This window comes from Antechinus flavipes, chromosome 2 (assembly GCF_016432865.1).
Source record: "Antechinus flavipes isolate AdamAnt ecotype Samford, QLD, Australia chromosome 2, AdamAnt_v2, whole genome shotgun sequence".
Classification (NCBI taxonomy): Eukaryota; Metazoa; Chordata; class Mammalia; order Dasyuromorphia; family Dasyuridae; genus Antechinus; species Antechinus flavipes.
In genome coordinates, this window is record NC_067399.1 from 334,583,258 (window position 1) to 334,608,499 (window position 25,242).

General features: G+C 35.7%; 1 protein-coding gene across 1 annotated transcript in view; it reads right to left on the bottom strand.

The window, feature by feature from the left end:
• The window catches only part of SGPP1 (sphingosine-1-phosphate phosphatase 1), a 48,917-nt gene extending 33,911 nt beyond the window's left edge, over positions 1-15,006 (bottom strand). The window contains exon 1 of the mRNA XM_051977804.1: positions 13,988-15,006. Within this exon, the coding sequence (XP_051833764.1) occupies positions 13,988-14,680 (693 nt within the window). The 5' untranslated portion in view covers positions 14,681-15,006. The remainder of the gene's footprint in view (positions 1-13,987) is intronic.
• Between the last annotated feature and the right edge of the window lie 10,236 nt (positions 15,007-25,242).

The window sequence follows — 25,242 nt, forward strand, 5'->3', positions numbered from 1 at the left end:
CACACACACACACACACAATTTAGCAAATCTTTTGTATATATGTAAAATGACCTCTTAATTCAATTTTAATTTATAGCATATTGAATAAAAACTATTTTAAAATTTGTAAAACATTGTACACAGTGAAACCAAAATTGTCAGTATCTTTCCCTGATAATTAAAACCAGTTACCTAAATGAAACCAGTTGGATATTTTCTTTTTTTTTTTTTTTTTAACCACTATCTGATCTGCAGAAAGCATATTCTATAAAGAGTAGGGACAAATTTATCAAAATCTTTCCTTCACTTACTAAACTAATCAGTTTTCTTATCCTTATTCTAGAGCATACATATTCTAGAATATAGTTTTCTACAAATATTTGTCATGTATACTTAGAATTCACATAAGTAGTTTCCAATTTAAATTTCAAAGTAATTGAAGACCCTTCTTAATGTCTAATTATCTATCTAGCCTACTTATAAAGAAATTATAGCATTTTAAATACTTATGATGAACAGTTATATTTAATAAGAAGTCTTATGGACCTCAGCTCATATTGTAACAATATGCCTCTATTGTATATCAAGTATAGGGAAACTTTTACCTATATCTATGAAAGCCTTTTAGAATGAATTATCTGAATCTGTAATGATTCCAATATTAAAATAAGGATAATTTCATTTTTTACTTATCTTTAGGACCTAGAACAGTGACTATTAGTGTTATGCCACAGTTCTCCTTTATTATCCTGACTCAGTTTCCCTAATTATCCTGACCCAGTCCTGCCTCAGTTTCCCTAATTGTTCTGTCTCAGTTTATAATTGCTCTGCTCAACTACCCCTCCCTCCTAATCATGATGATCCAGATAAGGAGAAAGACCTTCTATCTTAGGTATCATCAGAATGTTGGGAGCCTCTCCCCATTCTGTAATCCCAATTATCCACCATCCCCCATGCCTCCCCTCTCCCTGTTAGAACCAGACTGTCAGAGTCCTGGTTCCCATTCTCAGCACCCTGACTTCGCCCCTGCCTTACTCTACCTCTGAGTCTGAGCCACGTGTATGTATATATGTCATTGAGAACTCACATTGTTGGCTGGATTCTGAGAGATGATAGTCCCATTCAGCCCTGCGACCAAACCCTGGATCCATTTGGTCCCAATAAATCTCTCCCTTTTAAATAAGTTATTAAATACTCTCTAATCTCTATCTTGCCTCAGTTTCTCTGGCATTACAATAGAAATTTTTAAAAAGACTTGTTAATTAGACTATTCATTCCCATTCGATGAAGTGACCTATGAAATTATTTGGCCCTATTTCATCAGGTGTTCCCCTCCCTTGGAACTTTCAGCAATACTGAGGAGAGATTTCCCACTCTTATAGAAAATAGTGATTTGTAGAAGAAGCCTATGTTCAGCAATATGTTTTGCCTAATTGGTCTGGGGTTCCTGGGTCTCAGGTACCTGACAACTTCTACTTTTGTTTCCTTTCCTGAGAAGAGGTTAGAGAATTCCTGAGAATGGGCTCACCCTGCCTTAAGAGTTAACATCCAAGTTTGAGAGTTCTAGCACTAGATGTCTAACTTGAGATTTTCTTTAATGGTATTCTTGGAGAAGGAAGAGGAATGCCAATATCGGCCATCAGGCTGGAAGACTTGGGCCATATCATGGCTAGAAGAGAGAAGCATGAGTTACTGGTCGTGACAACTCTTCCCTGGTATTATCATAAGTTACTCAAAGGAAAACAGGTCCCAGATGAATTGGAGGGGGAGGGGACAACAGAGAAGGATTATATTCAGCTGCCTCCAAACTGTCTTCATATTCCAGAAGGAGTCTAATGGACTAAATGCTTTGTATTTCTGAATAGGACTCTCATGGAGCCTTTATATCTTAAGCATTTTCTGTGTTAGGTGAAATAAAGGCTTTCTCCTAAAGCCAAAGCCCATTTAGTATACTGAGTGTTCTTTGGGATGTAGAAAACTTTTCTTCATTAGCTTTTTTTACTTCAGGGATGTAGAAAACTTTTTATCCACATCTGCAAAAGGCTAAATTTTGTTTTGGAGATTTACCCAAAACAAAGCTCTGGTGCTGGGGCAACAAAACAAAGAGAGAAAATGACTGAAGATAGGCTTCCATTTATGATATTCTATGACTGGGGGAAGGCTGTTACAAATATAACACCAACTAGATTTCCCACCAGAAGTTACCTTCTTAATTTTGATGACTTTCTCTAATTAAATTTTGTGACTTCTTTGAACAGCAATATAAATCTGGAAGTAAGTATTTTATATTATGTTTATATTATGATCAATGGTGGGAATAATGATTTAACTCTGATTACATTCAAATGTATTAATATATCCAAAAAGATACACATGAATCTATGATGTTTCTAATGTAGGTGTTCTCTTTATTGATGGAGGATGCAGCTCATCCAAACCTACCATTTTGTCCATGTCCTCATAGACAATTCTGAGGAGAAAAACAGAGATAGACATCTAAATTTGGGAATCATCAGCAATGTTAAGGAAGGGAAGTAAAGGAAAAGGAAAGGGGAGATAAAGAAGAGGGACCAGAACAGAATGCTGGGCAATAAGACATGGCAGATGATAACCCCACAAAAGAACCTAAAATGTGGTTAGAACAGAAGAACTGAGATCATAGTATTGTAAATTTAGAGCTGCATGAGATCTTATAAGCCATCAAGTCAAACTTCCTCTTTTTAATAAATGAAGAAACTAAGGAAGAAGTTAAGTCATTAAGTCAACAAGTATTATTAAACATTTACAAAGTGCCATGCACAGTCCTAAATGGTGGGGATACAAAGAAAAGGGGGGGCGGGGGGAAGGGGTTAGAAAAACAGTCTCTGTTTCCAAGGAGCTCACAGTCTAATGAAAAAAGAAAACATGCAAACAAGTACAAAACATTTAAAGGAGGAATTGAAGGTAGGTGACAACTTGCTTAAAGGCACATAGCTAGTATCTAAAACATGAGTTGAACTCAGGTCTTCTTGATCAAATCTAGCATTCCATCCTCTATACCGCTTAGCTGCCTCCTAAAAAAAGAAAAGTATCATAAAATCAAAGGAAGAACTAGAAGGAGGAAGCAGTATGAAAAGCCATGGAAAAGCAAGAAATCTTAGGACTGAAAAAAGGTCTTGAATTTGTTAACTAAGACAAAACTCATTAAATATTAAAAACAAACATATATCTAGAGCAAAAGATTGGGTGTGGATTAGGATCTAAGTTAAGAACAGAAGGATATAAATTATGCTTAGAAGTTGAGAAGGGGAAGGAGACCTAGAAGGAAAGAATAGGCCTGCAGGGAATCCTAGAGTAGGGCGCTAAGAGTTTGGCAGCCTTACAAGACCATCTGGGGAAAATGGGAAGATTTGATGAAAAAATATCCTGGAGGATATTGGAGGAAGGAAAATTTGGAATACACATTCCCTACCAGCAAGTAGGCCTTAAAGAACAAAATCAGATTGATTTTTAGGACCTATCTGAATTATGAATTATGAAGTCCCAAAACCCATAAAAATCTTTCATACTGGATACTGATGACAGAAATTCTTGTAACGGAGGAAAAATTTTTCATTATCTTCTTAGAGATAAAAGACTTAAGCAGGAGTCCTCAAACTACTGCCTGCAGGCCAGATGCCGCAGTTGAGGACGTTTATCCCCCTCACTCAGGGCTATGAAATTTCTTTATTTAAAAGCCCACAAAACAAAGTTTTTGTTTTTACTATAGTCTGGCCCTCCAACAGTCTGAGGGACAGTGAACTGGCCCCCTATTTAAAAAGTTTGAGGACCCCTGATAAGGCATAAAGCCATACTTGAGTTTCCTGTGAATGAGTGATAATTATCCTGAAGCTCAAGAACAGATTTTTAAAAATCCCAATCATATTGTCAAGTCCTTTCCCCTTTTTGATTGGGAGAGAAGATGATGTAAGCAGAGAATTAGCTACAGGAAACAGGGATTCACATCATCAGATGGTAGTCTAAGGATAGGAGAAAAAACAGGCAAAACTTCTCAGAAAGCAAGTTGGTCTAAAGTTATCCTTTTACCTTCCATTTAGCATAAAGAAAATAAAAGCTATGTACTAAAGTACTTTTTAATGCAGCTTCACATGATTTATGAGGTTTTTACCTTTTTCTTAACACTTCAAATGAAGGAGTTTTTTCCCCAGGGAATTCATTAATCAAAACATCACTTTAGCGTAACTGATTCTCATGTAGCCTATTACAGTTTAGTGATTCTTTTCCTTTTTTATAGGATTCAACTATTTTACTTCACAGAATGTAGACTGACCATCCATCCATCCATCCATCCATCTTACCTATTTCCTTCTTTGAATAAAGTTAACAAGACAGAAACATTTGAGATTTTTTTTAGGTTATCAGAAACCTCTAGAATGGGAATTTTCTTGACCATTGATGGAGGGTAGGGGGCTTAAGGTTGATGGGAACTTGCCAATAACTTTTATACTTGGAGAGTGGTCTGAGGCTGAGAGATTTTTCTCTCACCATGGAAATTATTTTAAGTGTCAAAGAAAGGAGCTGAATCCTCTTCTTTCTAAACAGAAGTGTAGAAATATCACCCTTGCCATATTGTCTCTCAACATTTAATTTTCATTGTGTTAAATTAAAAGTTTTCTAAAATTTTTCATATCCATCCCAGTACTTGCTTGGGCAAGTAATTTAGATTTTTTTTCGGTTTCTTCAACTATAAAATGGGGATAATAACACATAATAATTCATGATGGTTGAAAATTAAATATTTTAAATTAAATATTTAATTTATCAGTTAAATTAAGTATCTTCAAGCCTTTTGCAAGGCTATATAAATGTTAGCTATTATTATGAGAATAAAATGAGATTAAATTTTGTTTTATGAACTTTTAAACACTATTATCAATGTTAGCTTTATTGTTACTGGAAGACTCTTTTACTGTATTCATCATTCTTTTTAACTTTTTATCTTTCTTCCTGATTGTCCATAATTACCCAAGTCCAAGCCCTTTTTCACTTTGAAAAGATTTGAATGAAGGGTTAAATCAACATAGATCTTGGACTACTCTTTAATATCTGGATGCTATTATTATGTTAAAATATTAAAGTATAAACAGTTTTTACTTTGCATAAATTTGCATTATGGAAATTTGACTTTAGGAAAAGAATTCTGAAAGAAATTGATGTTCCGAAAAAAAAAAAAAACAAAACAAAACCTAGGTTAACTTTACTGTAGAGTACTGTGCCTCCTGCCCATCCCCTTGCCATTCAAACTTTCCAAATGAAAGCAGAATAGTGGACAATGAGAGAGTCCACAACTGCCAGATATCTGGGTTGGCTTGAGTCCTTCTGAACCCATCTATATCCATACCACCCTTCTAGTGTCTTCCCCTGTCATCAGACCTCTCCTGTCTGTGTCTGGCCTCAAGGTAGATGGCTTCACCCCTACCTCCATGTGTACTTCCTCCAGCTCTGGTTCCTCTTTCTCTGACCCCAATGTGTCCCTCAATCTTGTACAGGCTCCTTCCCTCCACCAGTTTCTGGGCCTATTTCTTACCTCCCTCGCTTCCCTACCTCAGAAGGTAAAAATTAATGTATGTAAAAATCACTTAGAGATTTATAGAACTGTCCATTTATATTAAGCAAGAATTGTCTTCTTATAATCTATTACACTTGTTAAAACTTGTACTTACTCCTCTGTGCCTCAATTTCATCTATAAAACAAAAATATTTAAATTAACAATCTCTAAATTAACTGCTCACTCTAGATCCCATGGTCTTAGAATATGTTTAATGCTATGTCTGCCCTTTATAAGGAAATATAAGAACTGGTCTTGTATCATTAAAGCCACATGATAAAAATTATATATACTATACATATAACATATCTATATAAATATGTGAATATATATACATATTATATATACATATACATACACACACATCTTACAATTTCTGAAATTTATATACCAGTAAGACCTGTGACACTATGTGCCATGGTTATACCTAATTGACAGATTCATCTAAGATCCCAGTATTCTAGAGTTGGTAGGAACCTCAGAAGCCATTTAAATGGTTCAAAATATAGAAATGACTAATTCCTAGTGAAGAATGATGAAAAGTCATTTGGGTAAAGAAAAGCAGAAAGAGAAACAATTTTCCTTATTGAAGCATATATTACAAAGTATATGTACTGAGTATAGTAGGATGAGGAGTTGGCAAGCCTTGCACACAGCAAAGTCTAACGATAAGAGATTCCAATTACACAGAGATTTCCTGGAGTTCTTTCTCTGTCTGAAGGGTTTCAAGTTCATGTCTTATTAGGATTAGTTAAAAGTAGTAGTTATATTTAGCCTAGAGAAGAGATGACTCAAAGAGGAAGAAGGATCATAATAATGATGTTTAAGCAATTGAAGAACTATTACACAAAAAAAGGATTAAACTTGTTCAATTTAGTCTCCATAGACATTAACAAAAACAATGGATGGAAGTTACAAAAAAGAAAATTTAAGTTTGATGTTGGAAAAACCTTTCTAGTCATTATTGTTGTTCTATCATTCAACTGTGTCTGATTCTGTATGACTCCACAGACTCCAGCATCCCATGGGGTTTTCCTGGCAAAGATCCTAGAATGGTTTGCCATTTCCTGCTTCAGTAGATTAAGGCAAGTAGAAGTTTAATGACTTATGTATATGTCATACATCTAGGAAGTGTCTGAGGTTGGATTTGAACTCAGGTCTTCCTAAACCCAGCCCAGCTACCCTGCTACTGAGCGGCCTCTTTCCTAGTTATTACAGCTATCCAAAAAATGTAATGAGATTCTTTTCAAATAGTTTTCAAACTGAAGCTAAATGCCCACTTGCTATTTTACAGTGGAGGTTCCTTTCCAGTTTGGGATTGTGGGATTCCAATCTAACCCATCCCTGAACAAGAATCTTCTATATACATACATACATAAATACATACACACATACATACACATACACACACACACACACACACACACACACACACACACGGTCCTCACCAAGCTTTTGCTAAAAATCCTCTAGGCAGAGGGAAATCACTACCTCCCAGACAGCGCATTACACTTTTTAAAAATATCTAATCATTTGGAAGTTTTTCCATGATGCCTCAACCTGTTTTTCTGAGATTTCTATCCATCAAAATCAATTCTTTCCTTTGGGAGCAAACAGAACTACTATAAACATTAGTACATTAACATGTGTATCTGTGACAGGGCATTTGGGTCCAGAAGTAAATAGGATAAAGAAAGCTTTATGGACTTGGGAAATCACTTTTAATAATTCCAACCTCTTCACAAAGAAAACCAATCCAGCCAAGATTAGAAGAAAAGCAACAAACAGCAAATCCTCTGGTAAAGACCTCATTTCTCAAACGAACACATAGAGAAACAAGTTAAACTTAAAAGAATAATGAATCATTCCTGAATTGATAAATGGTCAAAGGAGATGAACAGTTTTCAGAAGAAATCAGAGCTATTTATAATCATGTTAAAAATGCTCTCAGTCACTAGTGATTAGAGAAATGTAAAGTAAAACAACTCTGAGGTACCGCTCCATACCTATCAGATTGGCTACTATCGCAGAAAAGGAAAAGAACAAACACTGAGAGGGGATGTAGAAAAATTGGGACACTAATGTACTACTGGTGGAGTTGAGCACTGATGCAACCATTCTGGCAAGCAATATGGAACTATGCCCAAAAGGCTACATGATATGAAAAGGTATGCTAATCCATACCCTTTGACCATTACTAAATATGCTTTTCAAAGAGATCAAAAAAATAGAAAAAAGTCCTATATGTACAAAAATATTTGTAGCTTATCTTTTTGTGGAGGCAAAGAAGTGAAAAGTGAAGAGTCCATCAATTGGATAAATTTGTAAAAAGAGGATAACAACATCTATCTCAAGAGTTGTTGTCACAATCAAATAATATTCGATCAAACGATATTTGTAATGTATTCTACAAATTTTAAATTGCTTTATAAATGCTAGTTATTTTAAATCTCTAGACTTAAGGTTTATATTTCAACTAAGCCAAAAATATCATGTAAAATTTTAAATCAAAAACTTTGGCTAATACATATGTAATCTCTGTATTACTAAGTCTCTGGGTATATATTTGACAACTAAAAATTGAAAATGAACTAATGGATCCAGTAGCAAATTAATAAATTGTGCTTCATCCTATAGAGAGAATAAAGCCCTTAACCCAAAATACTTTTTTAGCACAAATATTCCTTTAATAGTACTCTATGAAAAACATCTTCCCAAAAATCAAAATTATGGCCAATTATAGATCAATAGCAGACAAAATAGCCTATATTACCAAGAATTCAAGAACTAGAATGAAAGATGTGTTTGAGAAAACATATGATTAGAAAAGGAAGTTATATAATACAGACAGTTTTGAGTTCTGCACTGATATTATTAAAAAGTAATAAGACCCAGAAGAGGACCTTCAGTACACTGGGCAGACCCTCTGTGATGGAAATATAGGAGAACAGGATGCAAAATCACATAGAATGAGAAAGTATGAATGTATTTCTGTGTGTGTGTGTGTGTGTGTGTGTGTGTGTGTGTACATAGAGATAAAGAGAGAGAGAGACAGAGGGGAGGGGGAAGAGGGAGAGAGAAAATAGCTATATTCATGAAACTGTGGAACTAGTGAAAAACTATTTAACATTTATATGTTTTCAATTTACCAAATGCTATCTCATACATTATCCCAATTGAAGTTATCAACTTGGTGAAATTGATAGGGCATGTAATATTTAAAATCAACACTTGAAGGGAAAAGTTATTACTGAAATACCAAAAATAACCAACCTTAGCTACTTCTTACGTTTTCCTTTCCACAACTGGATCCCAAGTACTGTATTACGACAATTAACTTGCTGACTAGGTTTTATGGTTGATTTTGGCTTTTTGTTTTGTTTTGCTATTTTAATTTTCTATTTTTAAAATCTGTTTAAGTTGGTGATGATGTAAAGGCATGAATTTTTAGAAGCAAAAATAATTATCTATGCTATCTCTTCTAGAAAAACTTCTTAGATGAAATGTGATGTGAGAGGGTTTCTTACATGTATCTATGGAAAGCAATGAATGTAGGTACAAAAGAGTTGTAAATCATGTGATTAAATATTGAGTGAGGCCAGTAATTAAATTTATTTGCAATACTGGCTTAAAACAAAGTTAAAAAGTTATCAATGGAACTGATTAAATTTTGATTATTTAAAAATATTTATTTCAGGACACAGATATACATATAATGATTTTTTTCAGTCATTTCAGTCCCCTCTGACTCTTTGAGATCCTATTTGGGGTTTTCTTGGCAAAGATAACCAGAGTATTTTGTCATTTTCTTCTCCAGCTCATTTTACAGAAATTGAGGCAAAAAAACAAAACAAAAAAACCCCTTAACTTGCATATGTTCATGTTTCTAAATCTGAGTTTTTGAGATTTACACTCAGGCAGATGAGTCTTCCTAACTCCAGGCCCCTGAACTATAATCGGTATGCCACCTAACACATAAAAATCCACAATAAATACCTAACAATAGATATTGACATGTTCATAAAGAGAAATATGCTTTCCAATTCATGCTATACACAAATCTAACTAATAAAATAAGAATAATAATCATTAATATTAACATAAGACAATGATTCTAAAAACTCTTCATGCCACAACTGCCAACCCCCAAGACTGTAACAAATGCACTAAAGCAAAATGTTCTGCCTTAGTAACTGCTTGAGGCACTACAGTTTTAATCTCTCATTCTGATGTCACAAATAACTGAAAGGATAGCAAGTTAGTAAGGCAGACAAGTAGAATGGTAATACAAATGACATTTGAGATTTATTCCCAGAGCTAAAAGAATTTTTTCCATAGGATCAAGGAGGGTGGGGCTCAGAAAGGAATACTGTTACTTGGGAGAATAACATTCTTTCCTCAAAGTGTATTTTTGGAATATATGCACAGAGGAAATCATACTAAATAAATGAACCCACATAAAAATTAACAGTCACTTTGTGAAGGGGTTAAGAAGGTAAAATAAATGGATTCCATGAATTGGGTTAAGAATGGCTAATCAAAAAAAACTTCAAACATTCAATCTTGAGGAAAATTTTGACAACTGAAAGGGCTGTTGTTTCACATATATGAAAACAACTTTTGAGAGTAGAGTTCATGAGAAATAGTTATAGCAGATGTTGGGCAGAGGACTCAGTTCAAACTTGTGAGCTATAGGTTCATGAGACTTTTTTTTTCCAATTGGGGAAGGGACTTCAGATTCCTATCTTAACAATTTCACCTTCCCTTCACCATTCCTCCTAGAAATATGAATGAAAACCCCATGAGTAGCATCAAAGCAGCTGATCTATTATATACTATTTTAAGGAAAGGCAGAACAGGCATATAGCTTTTCACTTGACTAAAAGACTAGAAAATTGCAAAGATCAGGTAGGCTTTTTCTATTATAGTCATATACTGATTCTGGTAGAACTTTCATTAGACAAATTTTCAAAACGACTAAGAATTAAATTTTTCTTCAAATGCGAAAGCATTTAAAGAAGCGGTTTTTTAAAATGTAAGGGTTTTAAAATTAAAATTAATTTTAAAGCTAATTTTATAAGATTTTTAGTAATTTTAAAGTCAATAAAAAGTCTTCATTATAACCATGCCCCCCAAAATTTAAAAGGTCAACTTACAAATAAAATATACTAAATTGGACAAAAAAGTTGCACCTTAACTCAGATAAACATGTCAAAAATATCAAGATTTACACTTCATAAATGATTCATATTTCATGGCAGTGTCTAAAGACCAAGGAACAGCATTTGCTTTGCATGAATAGCCAAAAAACAGCTTTCTTATCTACACTAAGATGAATAGAACATAAATAGCTACTGACTGAAGGAGATTAAGAGAATCTGCATAGAAATACTGTACATCTGGAGATGTGTTGTAACCTGGAAAAGAAAAGACTTTTAGGTTGGACCTATCCTCAAGTGTCTGAAGGGCTATATAATATGGAAGAAGGGTTAGACATGTTTTGCTGAGCCTAGAAGCCAGAACTAAAATAAATGGCTGAAGATAGAAGTGAATTTAGGCTTGATATTAGAAAAAATTCTCCAATGGTTAAACTATCCAAAAGAGGAATGGACTGTTTTAAAAAATAGTTTGTTTTTCCTCACTGGAGGCTGTCAAAGACTAGATGATGAGTGCTTGAAGGCCACATAAGGGATTCTTGTTCAGGTGGGTATGGGTTTAACTATATGGCCTCAGAGACCCCATCTATCTTAGTTTCGTCAATGAAAAAATCTGAAGATAGCAAAAAACAAAATATCAGCATTCCAAGACATTCTAAACCCCATTCCTCAATAATTAAACTTAAATTAGGAAGTGTTAATTTTACTTTGAAAGTTTTGCAGATATATTCTGATGGAAGTGGATTTCTTTGACAAAGAGAAGATCTAACTCAGTTTCAATTGATCAAGGATGGACAGAAGCAGCTACACCTAAAGAAAGAACACTGGGAAATGAATGTAAACTGCTTGCATTTTTGTCTTTCTTCCCAGGTTATTTTTACCTTCTGAATCCAATTCTTCCTGTGCAACAAGAGAACTGTTCAGTTTTGCCCACATATATTGAATCTAGGATACACTGTGACATATTTAACATGTATAGGACTGCTTGCCATCTGAGGGAGGGGGTGAAGGGAGGGAGGGGAAAAGTCAGAACAGAAGTGAGTACAAGGGATAATGTTGTTAAAAAATTACCCAGGCATGGGCTCTGTCAATAAAAAAGTTATTAAAAAAAAAGAAAGAAAGAAAGAAAGAAAGATTTACAGAGTTCATCTACACAAGCAAAAAAATGTGAGTACCACTTTAAGATGTGAATTATTACTTAAAAACTGCTTCCTATGTAGTAGAAATCTATTGTCATATGTAGCAGATATATCACATTATTACAGTACAATCCTGCTACTAGCACAAGTGAATGGAATTCCACCTTTGAAGTCAGAAGACCTAGTGAAGTTTCAGTCCCAGCTCTGTCAAAATACTTTCTCTATAGTCCAGGTATGTAGCTTAAATTCTCCAGACTTCAGTTTCCTTACACTGTAAAATGAGGTTTGTTGGACCAGATCTAAAATTCTGCAAGTAAGTGATTAGTGCAGAGAGATGTCATTTTTATAAACTCTTGTTACATCAACAGAGATGCACCATAGAATACACAGGGGAAATTATTTCATTTTTCAGTATTAACCAAATCTATGATAAAGTGAGGCAGCTTCTAATGGGATTTTTAGTAAGAATGTATCTCTAAACTTAAGATGGTTTGTTTGTTTTTTGAGATGGAAAAGAAAAGTCTTCACTCTTAGAAAGATCATCCCAAAGCTCAACTAATCTGCAGTACCTCTTCTTTAAAATTTGGGAAAGGACACATTAAGCAGATATAATATTCTATCAAAATATATATATATGAAAAAACTGGTTGTAAAAACAAGAATATTTATGAAGAAGGAAAAAGGGGGTATAGGAGGGCAAGATAATCAAGAATTTTAAAATCTACTTTTTGGAGCTGAGTTAGTCCCTCTTCTTAAATAACCACTGTAAATTAGAACCATATTTTTCTAATCTGTGTATTCCTTAAAATTATCATAGCATGAATAGTTTGAAGTCGGAAGACACAAGCTATTCAAAATACATTTTTTTTAAAAAACCCACATTTTACAGATTTTGAAATAAAAAGTAGTAGTTCAGCACACAAAACTAATTAGTGATCCAGAAAATAAAATGCTTTTGCCTTTAAAAGCAAATAACCACACCCCTTTAAAAAAAAAAAAAAAAAAAGGAATTCCTAAGTCTACTAAATTTCATTAGTTCTAAGTGCATTTTTAGACTGAACTATAGTCCTTCACAGTATGCCTATTATTCCTGACTTACAGAAGTACATTTGAAATTATACTCAGGTTGTGTTGTCACAGAAAAGAAATACTTTGCATCTCAATTCACTTTGTGGACTGAGCCATACACTGCTTGGGTCTTAACTACGTTACAATTACCTTGAGGAATGGGTTGATTTATCTGGGTCCTCCCTAAGTAAGCTTAAACTATGATCAGAAATTTTATTAAAAGCATATCAAATAAGCAGCCATTTAACATACTAAGAACTGTTTGCTTCCTTTAGATCTAGAGGAAGATTTGTTCTTTTGATGTTGGGATATATAAGTGCTCTCTGAATAATTGCATACTGACTGGCAGTTAATCGTGCAAAACTACGGGAAAGAGCATTTGGAAGGGGGCTCGTTAAAACTCAAAAGGGCAAAAGTTACTTAAAGCTTCGGATTTCTACTAAACCTTCCACCCACTCCACCCCCTTTCTAGCACCTCATTTGCGCCTCCAAGTTTTGCAGATTTCTTCAAGTCTAGACTCCAGTCACACCTCCTGCAAGTCCTTAATCTTACAGCTTTCCCCTTAAGACCATTCCCAATTTAACAATTTATCCTGTAAATATCTTATCTGCACCTTAGGTTTGTTTTTTGTTGTTTTTCTGTTTGTTTGTTTGCTTGCTTTTTTGCACTATGGTCTTCCTCCAACAGACTGTGAGTTCCTGGAAAGCAGGGATTGTCTTTTGCTTTTTTCTGTATCCCCAGGACTGAACTCAGTACCTGGCACATAAGTATTGATTAGTGCTTTAGTTGATTAACTTCTCAAACCATATAGGAACTTCTCCCCCAGTTCAATTTCAACCATCCAGCCGGATACCAATCGGCCCCCAAACAAATCTTCGAGGTGGCAGAGGTGGGAGAGGAAGGGACTGCACGAGATAAGGGAAGGGGAGAGAAAAGTGAATAAGGTCGAAGGGAACTGAAAAGAAGAGAAAAGAAGGGCAAAGAGAAAGGAAGGGATAAGAAGGGAACGGGAAGGAAAGGGGAAAGAAGGGAGTGAGAGGAAGGGGCACGCTTACCTGCCAGCGGCCGTAGGTGAGGAGGACAAGGGAGAGGGGTATGGCTGTGCCAGACATGGCATGAGTGGAGGGCATGCTGTATTCTGAGTTATAGAAAACCTCTAACTTGATCACCGGCGGCGAGGCGGGCCGGGGCCATCGGATGACGTCTTTGGCACACTGGCCCAGGTACATGACCAGGACCCACATGATCACGAGCCTCCGGCCCACCAAGGCATCCAGGTTCCAGATCCAGAAGGGGAAGAAGGTGATGTAGAAGAGCTCGTTGCCCAGCTCGGTGCCAAAGCAGAACAAGTAGAAAAGAAGCCAGTTCCGCACTCCGTACACTTCCCCTTCCTCCCCGGTGAGGGAGTTGCGCCGCAGACCCTGCACTCTATTCCGAAGGGTCGCCTTGCTCTCGTGCTCCCCGGCCGTGGTCGTGACCGGGTCGCCGCCGGCCTCCGGCAGTCCGTTCCTCACGCCGTTCCTGGCGCCGCAGCTTCGGGGCTTGCCTCCGCCGCCCTCCGAGATGGCCGGCCGGTCCGGATTGCGGCCACCCCCCGCCTCCGGGGCCGTGCAGGGCTCCCCCCCCGGCAGAGCTTCAGCCCCGGCCGGTCGCGGCTCTTCCACCCCGCACAGCCGCTGGAAGCTGGCCACTTTCTGCGGGTCCCGCAGGCAGACCAGCAGCGCGGTTAGGCGCTGTCTCAGCGACATGATAACGGGATCCCCCGGAGCTCTTCGCGCTGCCCCGCCGCCCTACCCAGGGGTGGGGTGAGGGCTCTGTCCCGGCGCTGCGGAGGCAGCGGCGGCAGGAGCAGCAGCAGAAGCGCGAACCCAAGCGGCCGCAGCGCCTCCCTCTGTCTGTTCGGTTCCGCTGGATGACGACGGCACCCCAGGCCTCAACGGCAGCCGCCCGCGCGCCCGCCCTCTCTCCTCGCCCTCCTCTCCCCCGTTCCTCCCCCTGTTCACTTGGCCGCAGCCGAGGCTTCTAAGCCAGCACACGCTCGTGCGCCTCCCGCCGGTTCTCGCCCCCACAGAAAGGGCGGGGGCGCGCAAGGGACCGGGTGAAAGCGGCGCGGGCTGGGGTGGGGGAGGAGTGCGTTCCAGCGCAGCGATTGGGGGATGGGATTGCTGCTCTGCGTGGGAGGGATGGAGGGAAAGGGTTGTTTGGTTGTTGTTGTCTGTTTGTTTTTTGTGTTTTGTTTTACTTCCTAGTTCCACGAAGACGGGCGGGGCCGGACACTATTTAATTGATCATAATATCCTGGGATAATTTGTTTCGAAAAATAACTATCCCCATTTCTATCCCAGCTCTTTCCCCCATGCTCCTAGGGTATGTTGGTTTCATTTTGTAGGAGGATTGAGGAATCATAGCAACTTTAGTATCAATTTGGGGGATGCCAGTGGAAGCGGGAATAAGCCCTACCCTGACCTTAGTGGCAAACATCGAAGTGCACTTGTACCTCTTGTTGATGGAGAATCAAAGGCGAACTAAGAGGAATTACAAAATATGCACCTGCTGCAAGAGGTTTTATGAAGTGACTTGCAGTGGATGGCCATAAAATATTAACGTCACCGTGGTGGTAAAACCAGTATTGGAATTCTAAAATTTCCCGGAATTTACTAGGAAGGTTTTGTGTTGAACATTTTATTTAAAAGACAGTTTCTGTTTAAAAAAAAAAAAAAGTTTCTGAATGGGGGAAGGGAATGACCCCCAATTTTCAAAAATTTCATTTCAAGAAAAGGAATTTGTGGAAGTCTAAGTACCTTTGGCCACAATTTAAAGCATGGAATTTGGCCAGTTCACCCTGACTGGGATATATATGTACAATTTCCCATTCAAAAAACTCATTTAGCTAAAGGCACAGTCTACATATGGCACAAAATGCTTTAACACTTTTGATTTCATTTGATCCAACAGTCCGGTGATGTTGAAGCTGGATATTTACCCCAGTTTACAAATGAGGAAACTGAGGTTGAGAGATTAAGTCACTTGTAAAAGGTCAAGCAGTCAGTAAATTATCTGAGGTAGGATTGGAATTCAAATATCCTTGACCCTATCCATTAGACCACTTAACTACATATGACTGAAACTTCGAATAGATTTTTGGATTTTTTAAATCCCTTTCAGAGACAGTGTGGTAATTTTTACTTGAAAATTCCTATATTCTAAAATCGCAGAAAATTAGTTCTCTTGTTTTATTTGAATAGTAAGAAAAACATTTACCTGGAAAGCAGAACAAATCATTAGTCCAAGTTCTGCTATTAACTGATTGTTATTTTACAGAAGTCAGGGAGATTTCTGGGCCTCGGTTTCATCATTTGTAAACTATGGAGTACACCATAACATTTGAAGTTACAATTAGGGATAGTTTGAATCCATTTCATCACTGTGAGAAAAATTGAGTGAACAATCTTAAAAGTCGAACAGAGAAAACAACTTAATTGCTCAAGAAATATAAAAAGCATGTCATTACTTAAAAGGTTGGAGTTGATCTCTGAGATTCCTTCCAGTTCTTAACAATTTCTTTGGACACATTTACTTTCTTCTCTTCTTCCAAAAATAAAAAAAACAAATACTACTTTCCTTCCCCTTAGTTCCCCCAGAAAATACTGAACTAGTTCAATTTCAGTGAGAAAATGCAGTATTTGTAATTCAGGATAATTAACAAAATGTAGGATAAAATTATATAAAGACTTAAAAGACACCATAAACAAAAATAGGTGGAAAAGCTGTATGAAATTGTAAATGAGGCAGAGAATGGGATTACTGCATATGATGGGAGTAGTGATGCCTTCCAGAGAGGTGACACCATGGATGAAGGGCTGGATCTAGAGTCAGGAAAATTCATCTTCTTAAGTTCAAATCTGGCCTTAGGTGTTTATAAGTTGTGTGTCCCTGGGCAAGTCACTTAACTCTGCCTCAGTTTCTTCATCTGAGGAGAAGGAAATCACAAACCATTCTGATATTTCTGCCAAGAAAACCCCAAATAAGGCCATGAAGAGTAGGACACAACAACTAAAACAATTTTTTTCCTGACTTCATGAAGCAGATTAACTTATAACCTTACATTTGAAGAAGAGGAAGAAAATTAGTTTGGTAAAAAAGGAAGGGCTCTTTTTAGACAAGGCCTTTCTTTTCAAATTTTGCCCAAGGAATTCTGGATCACATGCACTTTTTAAGACCAAAGATAATCGAGAAATAGGGAAGGGCTTAATTTATAGTAGGCTGACTCATTCTGCTTCTTAGGGCAAAATTTTAGTTCTTTGCCTTAGCAGATTTTTCTTTTCTTAGAATGTAATGTTCTCTTTGAAGTTAATAGGGGCAGAAAATGAGGGATGGAAAGAGCGTCTGAACCTATGAGTTTATTGAAGGGGAAAAAATTACAAACTCTGTACTTCTGATTTGCTTGACAAGGCTTGAAGTGCCTGGTATTGTCCTTTTGGTACAATAAATATTTGTAAATAATGATAAAGTTTTAATTATAAATAGCAGGAAGCCTGGAGAAAAGAACAAAGATTAGTACTTTTACTTTTTTCCACATTGGTCTATTGTAACAATTGCACATTAAAATTTAATTGAATTGAAATATACTATTGGATTCAAATACATATAATTTTGTAATAGGCATTTCTTTTTTTGCAAGAAGGAATTCATTTTTTTAAATGAAATTTGTAAGTAACCTATGTTTGATTTGTAGAGATTCTTAGTGGAGAAATTCTAAGACTAAATGGATTTAAGGATATTGGTTAGAAGAGTTGTGTTGTACTCAGAGGTCTACAACTAGCTAGTTAAATATCCTTTCACTAGTTGAAATGAAAGTTATAGGATAAAAATAGAATATTAGACAGAGACTGGGATATTGTACACTGGAATTTTGATTCCCTTGGAGGGAAATCTAAACACCCAGAAAGCATTATTTTTGTTGTTGGTACTTTGACTTCTCTATGGATTTATTTGAAAGAAAGAAGCAAGTGCTAAAAAAAACAAAACAAAACAAAACAAAAAAAACCAACAACAACAAAATACTTTTGGCCTTGAACATTTTATCTTCTTAGGAAAGCAACTTAAAAAACTAAAATGTAAACATCTCCTTTGACCTCTGAAGATTACTGTATTACTACTGTACAACCACTTTTTCAAAATGAACTCAAACAATACTTTAGAAATATACCTTTAAAAAAAACCCACAAGTCATTCATATGAAGTTCAAAAAAAAAAAACATTATTCAGTAGGAAAATATAAATTTGCAATTTAAATAGTGTGCGGTTTAGTATTCATCTGTTACCTAATGCCTAACAGGGAAACCTATTGTATGATGTTTAAACTATGAACTTTCTTTTGTTGTCATTTTCAGTTGTGTCCTACTCTCTGTGACCCTATTTGGAGTTTTCTTGGCAAAGATACTAGAGTGATTTTCCATTTTCTTCCCCGGCCCATTTTGCAGATTAGGAAACTGAGGCAAGCAGGGTTAAATAACTTGCCCAGGATCACAAAGTTAGAAAGTTTTTCTTCTATTTTCCTTTCCCTTGCGGCCTCCTCATCTTTATCACTATCTATCCAAGCCCTACTAAACTTATTTTAAAACTCTGGCCATGCTGTTCTTTATAAAGAAAGGAAATGAACAAGCTCATTTTGTTTTATATTGCCTTTCATATATCACTATATAGATTTAAAGACATGTATTCTTGTCACAAACCTTCCCATAAAAGTGTCCTACAAGTCTTAGTGGTTTTTATTGCTTAAAACTCCACTCAGATGCTTGGTACACCCGGAATTAGTAGAGGTTTGAAGAGGGAGCTTGATTGAATCAATTAAGGGCCTGAAATTATTTTTATCTCATTAGGAATTGAATTGTTTTCAATCTTTGTATTTATGATGATGATGTATTAAAACTTTAACTTAACACCTTCAACTCTAAAATATTTTAAAATTTGTTTTAAATTTTGTTAAAATATTTCTATTTTTGTTTGTGTTATCAATATGGCTTCCCTCCATCAAAACAGATTACAAGATTCCTGGCCTCCGCATTCTATTCATTCTCTTCAATATTTTCTTAATAATCTTCCATAAATGATCCACTCATTTTTATTAAATGTCTCTTAGAGCTTTTCACATTTTGTGGGTACTAACTTTTTCGCTGAGGCAATTGGGGTTAAATGACTTGCCCCGGGTCACACACCTAGGAAGTGTTAAGTGTCTGAGATCACATTTGAACTCAGGTCCTCTTGACTTCAGGGCTGCTATGCTATCCATTGCGCCACTTAGATGCCCCTTATTAGATGCCACACAAGTATAACCTATATTGAAATGCTTGTATTCTCAATAAAGGGGAATGGGAAGGAGGGAAGGAAAAAAATCTGGAACTCAAAAGTTTTTAAAATGACTGTTAAAAATTGTTTTTACATGTAATTGGGGGAAAATAAAATACTAAATAAAATTTTTGAAAAATCATTTCTGTATACTTATCATCATACTTCAATGATCACCAAAAAGTATCTTAAAATGTTATAGTAATACTATTATAATTATTTTATCATGTAATAATACTAATTTTTTTTATTCCAGAATCGATGAGTTAGAATTGTCTTTCACCATTTCAGCCTCCTACACAAAAATTCATTAGAGCTTGCTTTTTCTTATTACATCAAATCCAAACTCCTCTAACTGGTTTTCAAGGCTCCCTACAATCTAGTCCCATCCTATCCAAACTTATTTCTTACCATTGCCTAACATATATCTAGTAATCCAACATGGCTTATCTAGATCATAGATAATAAAACTGTGTCATTTTTTTAAAAAGCTTTTTTATTTTTCAAAACATATGAATGGAAAATTCTTTAACATTAGTCCTTGAAAAACCTTGTGTTTCAATTTTCCCTCCCTTCCCCCCACCTTCTCCTAGATGGCAGGTAGTCCAATATATGTTAAACATGGTAAAATATGTTAAATCTAATAAATGGATATATATTTATACAAGTATTGTGCTGCACAAGAAAAATCAAATCAAACCATTAAAAAGAAGCAAAATAAAATTCAAGCAAGCAACAACAAAAAGATTAAGAATGCTATGTTGTGAACCACATTCAGTTCCCACTGTCCTCTCTCTGAGTGTAGATGGTTCTCTTCATCATTGAACAATTGAAACTGGTTTGAATCCTCTCATTGTTGAAAAGAGCCATCAGAATTGATCATCGTATGATCTTATTGCTGTGTACAATGATCTCCTGGTTTTGCTCATTTCACTTAGCATCAGTTCATGTAAGTCTCTCCACACTTCACTGAAATCATCCTGGTCATTTCTTACAGAACAATAATATTCCATAACATTCATATATCCTAACTTATTCAGCCATTCTCCAACTAATAGACATCCACTCAGGTTCCAGTTTCTTGCCACTACAAAGAGGGTAACCACAAACATTTTTGCACATGTGGACCCTTTCCCTTTTTAAAAATCTCTTTGGGATATAAGCCCAATAGAAACTCTGCTGAATCAAAGGGTGTGCACAGTTTGATAGCATTTTGGGCATAGTTCCAAATTGCTCTCCAGAATCGTTGGATTTGTTCAGTTCCACCAAAAATTTTCTACATCCCCTCCAACATTTGTCATTATCTTTTCCTGTCATCTTAGTCAATATAAGAGGTGTGTAATGGTATCTCAGAGTTGTCTTAATTTGCATTTCTCTGATCAATAATGATTTAGAGCATCTGTAGAATAGTGACATTAAAAGAACCTTAAAAGTCATATAGTCAAATCCCCATATTCTACAGAAATTGTGACCCAGGGATATGCAACAATTTGCCCCAGATCACACTGTTAATAAGTAGCAGAGGTCTCCTGACTTCTTGTTCAATGGACTTTTCACTCCACACCCAGAATACTCAGTGCCTTTGCTCAGGCAGCTCTCTCATACATTCCTTTGCATGAAATATCCTATCTCTTGTTATCCATATTCATCTTACCCATTTCTCAAAAATCAGCTCAAGTTTCACAAAAATCCTCCACAAAATATTCTCTTACTGCTTCAATCCATGTTAAGCACTCTTTTCTTTAAAGATTTATTGTGATTAAAACGATAAATTGAGTGTCATTAAATTGCCATCTGTTTTCATGATTTTTTCTCTAACTAGATTTTAAGTTTCTTGTAGCCAGGGACCAATTTTTATGTTGTTGTTTTTGTTTGTTTGTTTCATACATAGTGCCAAGAACAAAATAGAATAAAAGCTCAACAGATTATGGATGTTTATAATAGGTGTTTTTAAAAATATTTTAAAAATATTAAATATTTCAAGGCCCTGGGATTGGGGCTTTTAATTCTAGTGAAAAGGAGAGATTAGAATGCAAGGCAACATGTCATGGAGATGCTTGGGAAGTGATTCATCTGATTTCAATTTGTTATGGTATGTTATGGAAGCATTTATATTTTCAGTACACCTAATGGGCACTCATAGTTTGTCAGATTTCATGATTAATGTTGTCTTCACCAAAGCATTTCCAGCAAGTGAAGGTACTGCTATTTTTCATTTGTTCTACTATATCTTGCCTTTTTCTGTTCCTTGGTATGAAGGAGTTCCAATTGTTACCCTTTCTTCCATGTCATATTACTCAATGTGACAGTTCTGAATGACTTTACACCATTCTACTTATTTGGCACTAATTCATTCAGGAATATTGTGAAAGCCTAAATTGCCCATGTTTCAGAGTTCCTGACAGACTTTCCCAGATATTTTAATGATCTCAGGGCATATTGTGTCTATATGGTATATTACCCTGACAGGCATTCTTTTACTTTTTTTTTTTATTACCTCCTCCTTCCACTTTTACTTTATGATCCTTATGAACTATGACTATGGGTTGGGTTTTGAGAGAAGTATCATTATTAGTAATACCAAATGATAGGAACAGGGACAGAACCTGTGCTTTCATTGTCATGGAGAATTGCTGATCAAGAAATTTCCTATGCCAATGCAAGTTGGCACCTTCTCAGCAAATTAAAGCTTAGAGAATTGCCTAGCACACTAAGTATTTGAGTGACTTGTCCAAAGTCATATATTGTCCAGATGCTTTAGTTGTGTCCAAATCTTTGTAACCCCATTTGGGGTTTTCTTGACAGAGATATTGGAGTCATTTGTCATTTCCTTCTCCAGCTTATTTTACAGATCAAGAAACTGAGGCAAATAGAGATGTGACTCTCCCAGGGACACACAGCTAGTCAGTGTCTGAGATCTTCCTAACTCCAGGTTTGGCATTCTATTCCCTGTTCTACCTAGCTGGTTAAGGTTAGGTAGCTAGAATATTTTAGGGATAGAACTTGAACTTAGGTCTTCTCAGCTTGGAGGCCACCTCTCTATCCCTTATGTCATGATGCCTCAACCATTATCTCTTCACTGTCTCATCAAACTTTTTGGAGATTCTTAGTCAAAGTTTTCCACCTTACGGTACAAAACATTCAGTTGTCCCTTTATAAATATCTATCCTTAATACTGGATTTTTGTCTTTCAGTTAATCAAGAATTAGTTAGCAAGTCAACATTGAGACAATTCTTTACAAGTTTTACTATGAGGAGATCCAAAGGAAATGTTTTTAGATAAGCTCTTCATTTAGAACAAAACGGTGTAAACAACTTCAGAAATTTTATGTTTAGATACACAAATACAGACATACATATCAATACATAAATAAAATAAAGAAATACATACTTTTAGACCATTTGGGATTCCTAGAAAACATATTACTGTTTTGGATGTTAATCTTCAACCATCTTTAGTATCATTTTAAGTTTCTAACCAGATTTCCCCTATCTTGTCTGCAAAGTAGCATATTATACAAGAAATTCTGGAAATTTTAAATTTTATTTAGAATATAACCATTTCATTGCTATCTAAACTAGGTTCATGGCAGTTCACTGCTCAGGGTAAGTAATATAAAAATGGCTACTGAATGGCTGCCAGGATGCTTTAAATTGAAAGGTAAACTATCCTTAGAATTATGGTGCCCAACTCAGTAGCAGAGTGAGATGATTGGTAAGAAATTATCTTAGATTTTTTTTTATGTTAGAGGGAGAAAAAAGCTACTATGATAACTATGAAATTGAGACAAGCATAACAGCAACAGAAACTACAAAATAGCCTTCGTAATATTCAGATGTTGAAAATGAATAAGAGATTCATGACTCATTTATAGTTGATTATTGAGTAAATATATATTTTTAACACCCCTTATGAATACTCTCCAAAGGGAAAGAATAATATTTTGTCTGGTTATTACAAAAAATTTGAATCATGGTCTTCCTTGTTCCAAGTCCAACACCCTATCCATTATTCCCCAAATTCTACCTTGATAAATGTCATTTAGTATTCTTATATCTTTTTATGAATATATTAATGAAGCTGGCTGACTTCACATTTTCCATTTTTAATAAATTTTCAAGGAAGGTATCTGTGATTTAATAATGATTTATGTATAGAATACCTCAAAGTTTATAAAATGCTTTCTTTGTGACCACCATATAAAGTAGATAGTACTGCTATTTTTCATTTGTTCTACTATATCTTGCCTTTTTCTGTTCCTTGGTATGAAGGAGTTCCAATTGTTACCCTTTCTTCTATATCATATTACTCAATGTGACAGTTCTGAATGATTTTACACCATTCTACTTATTTGGCACTAATCCATTCAGGAATATTGTGAAAGCCTAAATTGCCCATGTTTCAGAGTTCCTGACAGATGTCAATAAATTCTTTTCAGAAGTTAAAACTGAGGCATAGAGAATTAAAGTGACTTGCCCAGGATCTCAGAGATAGGAAGTGACAAAATCAAGATTCAAATACAAGTCTTTAAACTCTTTTGGCCTGACTTGGGGGAAGAGGAGGCTGGTCTTAGAGTCTAGATACTTAGGTTTGCTTTCTGGCTCTAAATTCTATGTGACCATGTTGAAGTAACTTTCCAACTCTAAGCCTCAGCTTCTTCATCTGTTAAAAACAAAAACAAAAACACTCATAACTGTACTATCTATATATGATCTACTTCACAAGATTATTGTGAGGATCAAAAAAATTATATAAATATGAAGCTTATCATTTTAAAATTTAATAATTATTATTAAAGTTTGTTACAATAATACTTTCACTAAGAGACTATAATTGAGAGAGAAGTTAAATAAAATAAATGTAGAGTATAGAAATTTAAGAAAATTGGAATGTAAATAGAATTATATTCATGGTCAGAAAAGTATCCTTGTGGAAGTTCAAGATCAGAATATATCAAAGATAGATTATTCTACATGTTTTCTAGCTGTTCCTTAACCTACAAAATCTCAATATAGTTCAGAAATGCATTTGCATATAAGAGATGGAGCTAGGAGAGTATGGCCTTGGCTCATACTGACTAGAGAGAGCCAGTTGTTAAATTTCCAGTGTGACAATTTAAAACTTGGAAATCTTTAAATGGTACAAATCATGGCTTAATTTATCATCATGTTGATTGTCTCTACTTATTGTGATGGAGTAAATGTTTATAAGGTAGATTAACCTTAAAAGTATATTAAGTATTAACTCTCCTCCTTCCCCCTCCCCCTCCCCAAAGGTTGTTAAATATGTACCAGCATGCTCCTGGTTCCAGATCATTAGGATCTGGAGTCCACTTCTTGGGATACTTAAGAGATCTTCCTCTTTTGCTATGGGTGAACTAGATGATCTCTGAGATTCCTCGACTAACTGTGACATTCTGTGAGAGACAATACTTTGCATAGGCAATTATATAAAATATGAGAAATTGCTTGTGTAGAAACTCCTTCCATGAATACAGTTCACAATGTACCTATTGCCTCATAAGATAAGTTCTAGGAAATTACTTGCAATAAAATGTACATTATACTTGACAGAATAGGGTATATTTAAGCAATATGCTATTATAAAAGTTGTGACTAGCTCATAGTCATTCATCTGGTAATTGCCAAAGGTAGAATTTAAACCAAGGTCTTCCCTGTTCCAAGCCCAACACTCGCTCCACAATGTGTCAATTCTATTATCCTATGTATCATTCATCATTCTTATACTTTTTGATGAATATATTAATGAAACGTATTGAAAGCTTAACTTTAGATACACTTCAGCTACAAAGCTGAATGCAATCTTCCCCATTCTAGAAAGATAATATTTCTAGAAATGATTTTTTTTTCCCTCTTGCACTGGACTTGGTATTTCTGGTTGACTGAGATTTTTATGGATGATAACATGAAACAGTCACTATTGTTAAAAACTAAAATAGTA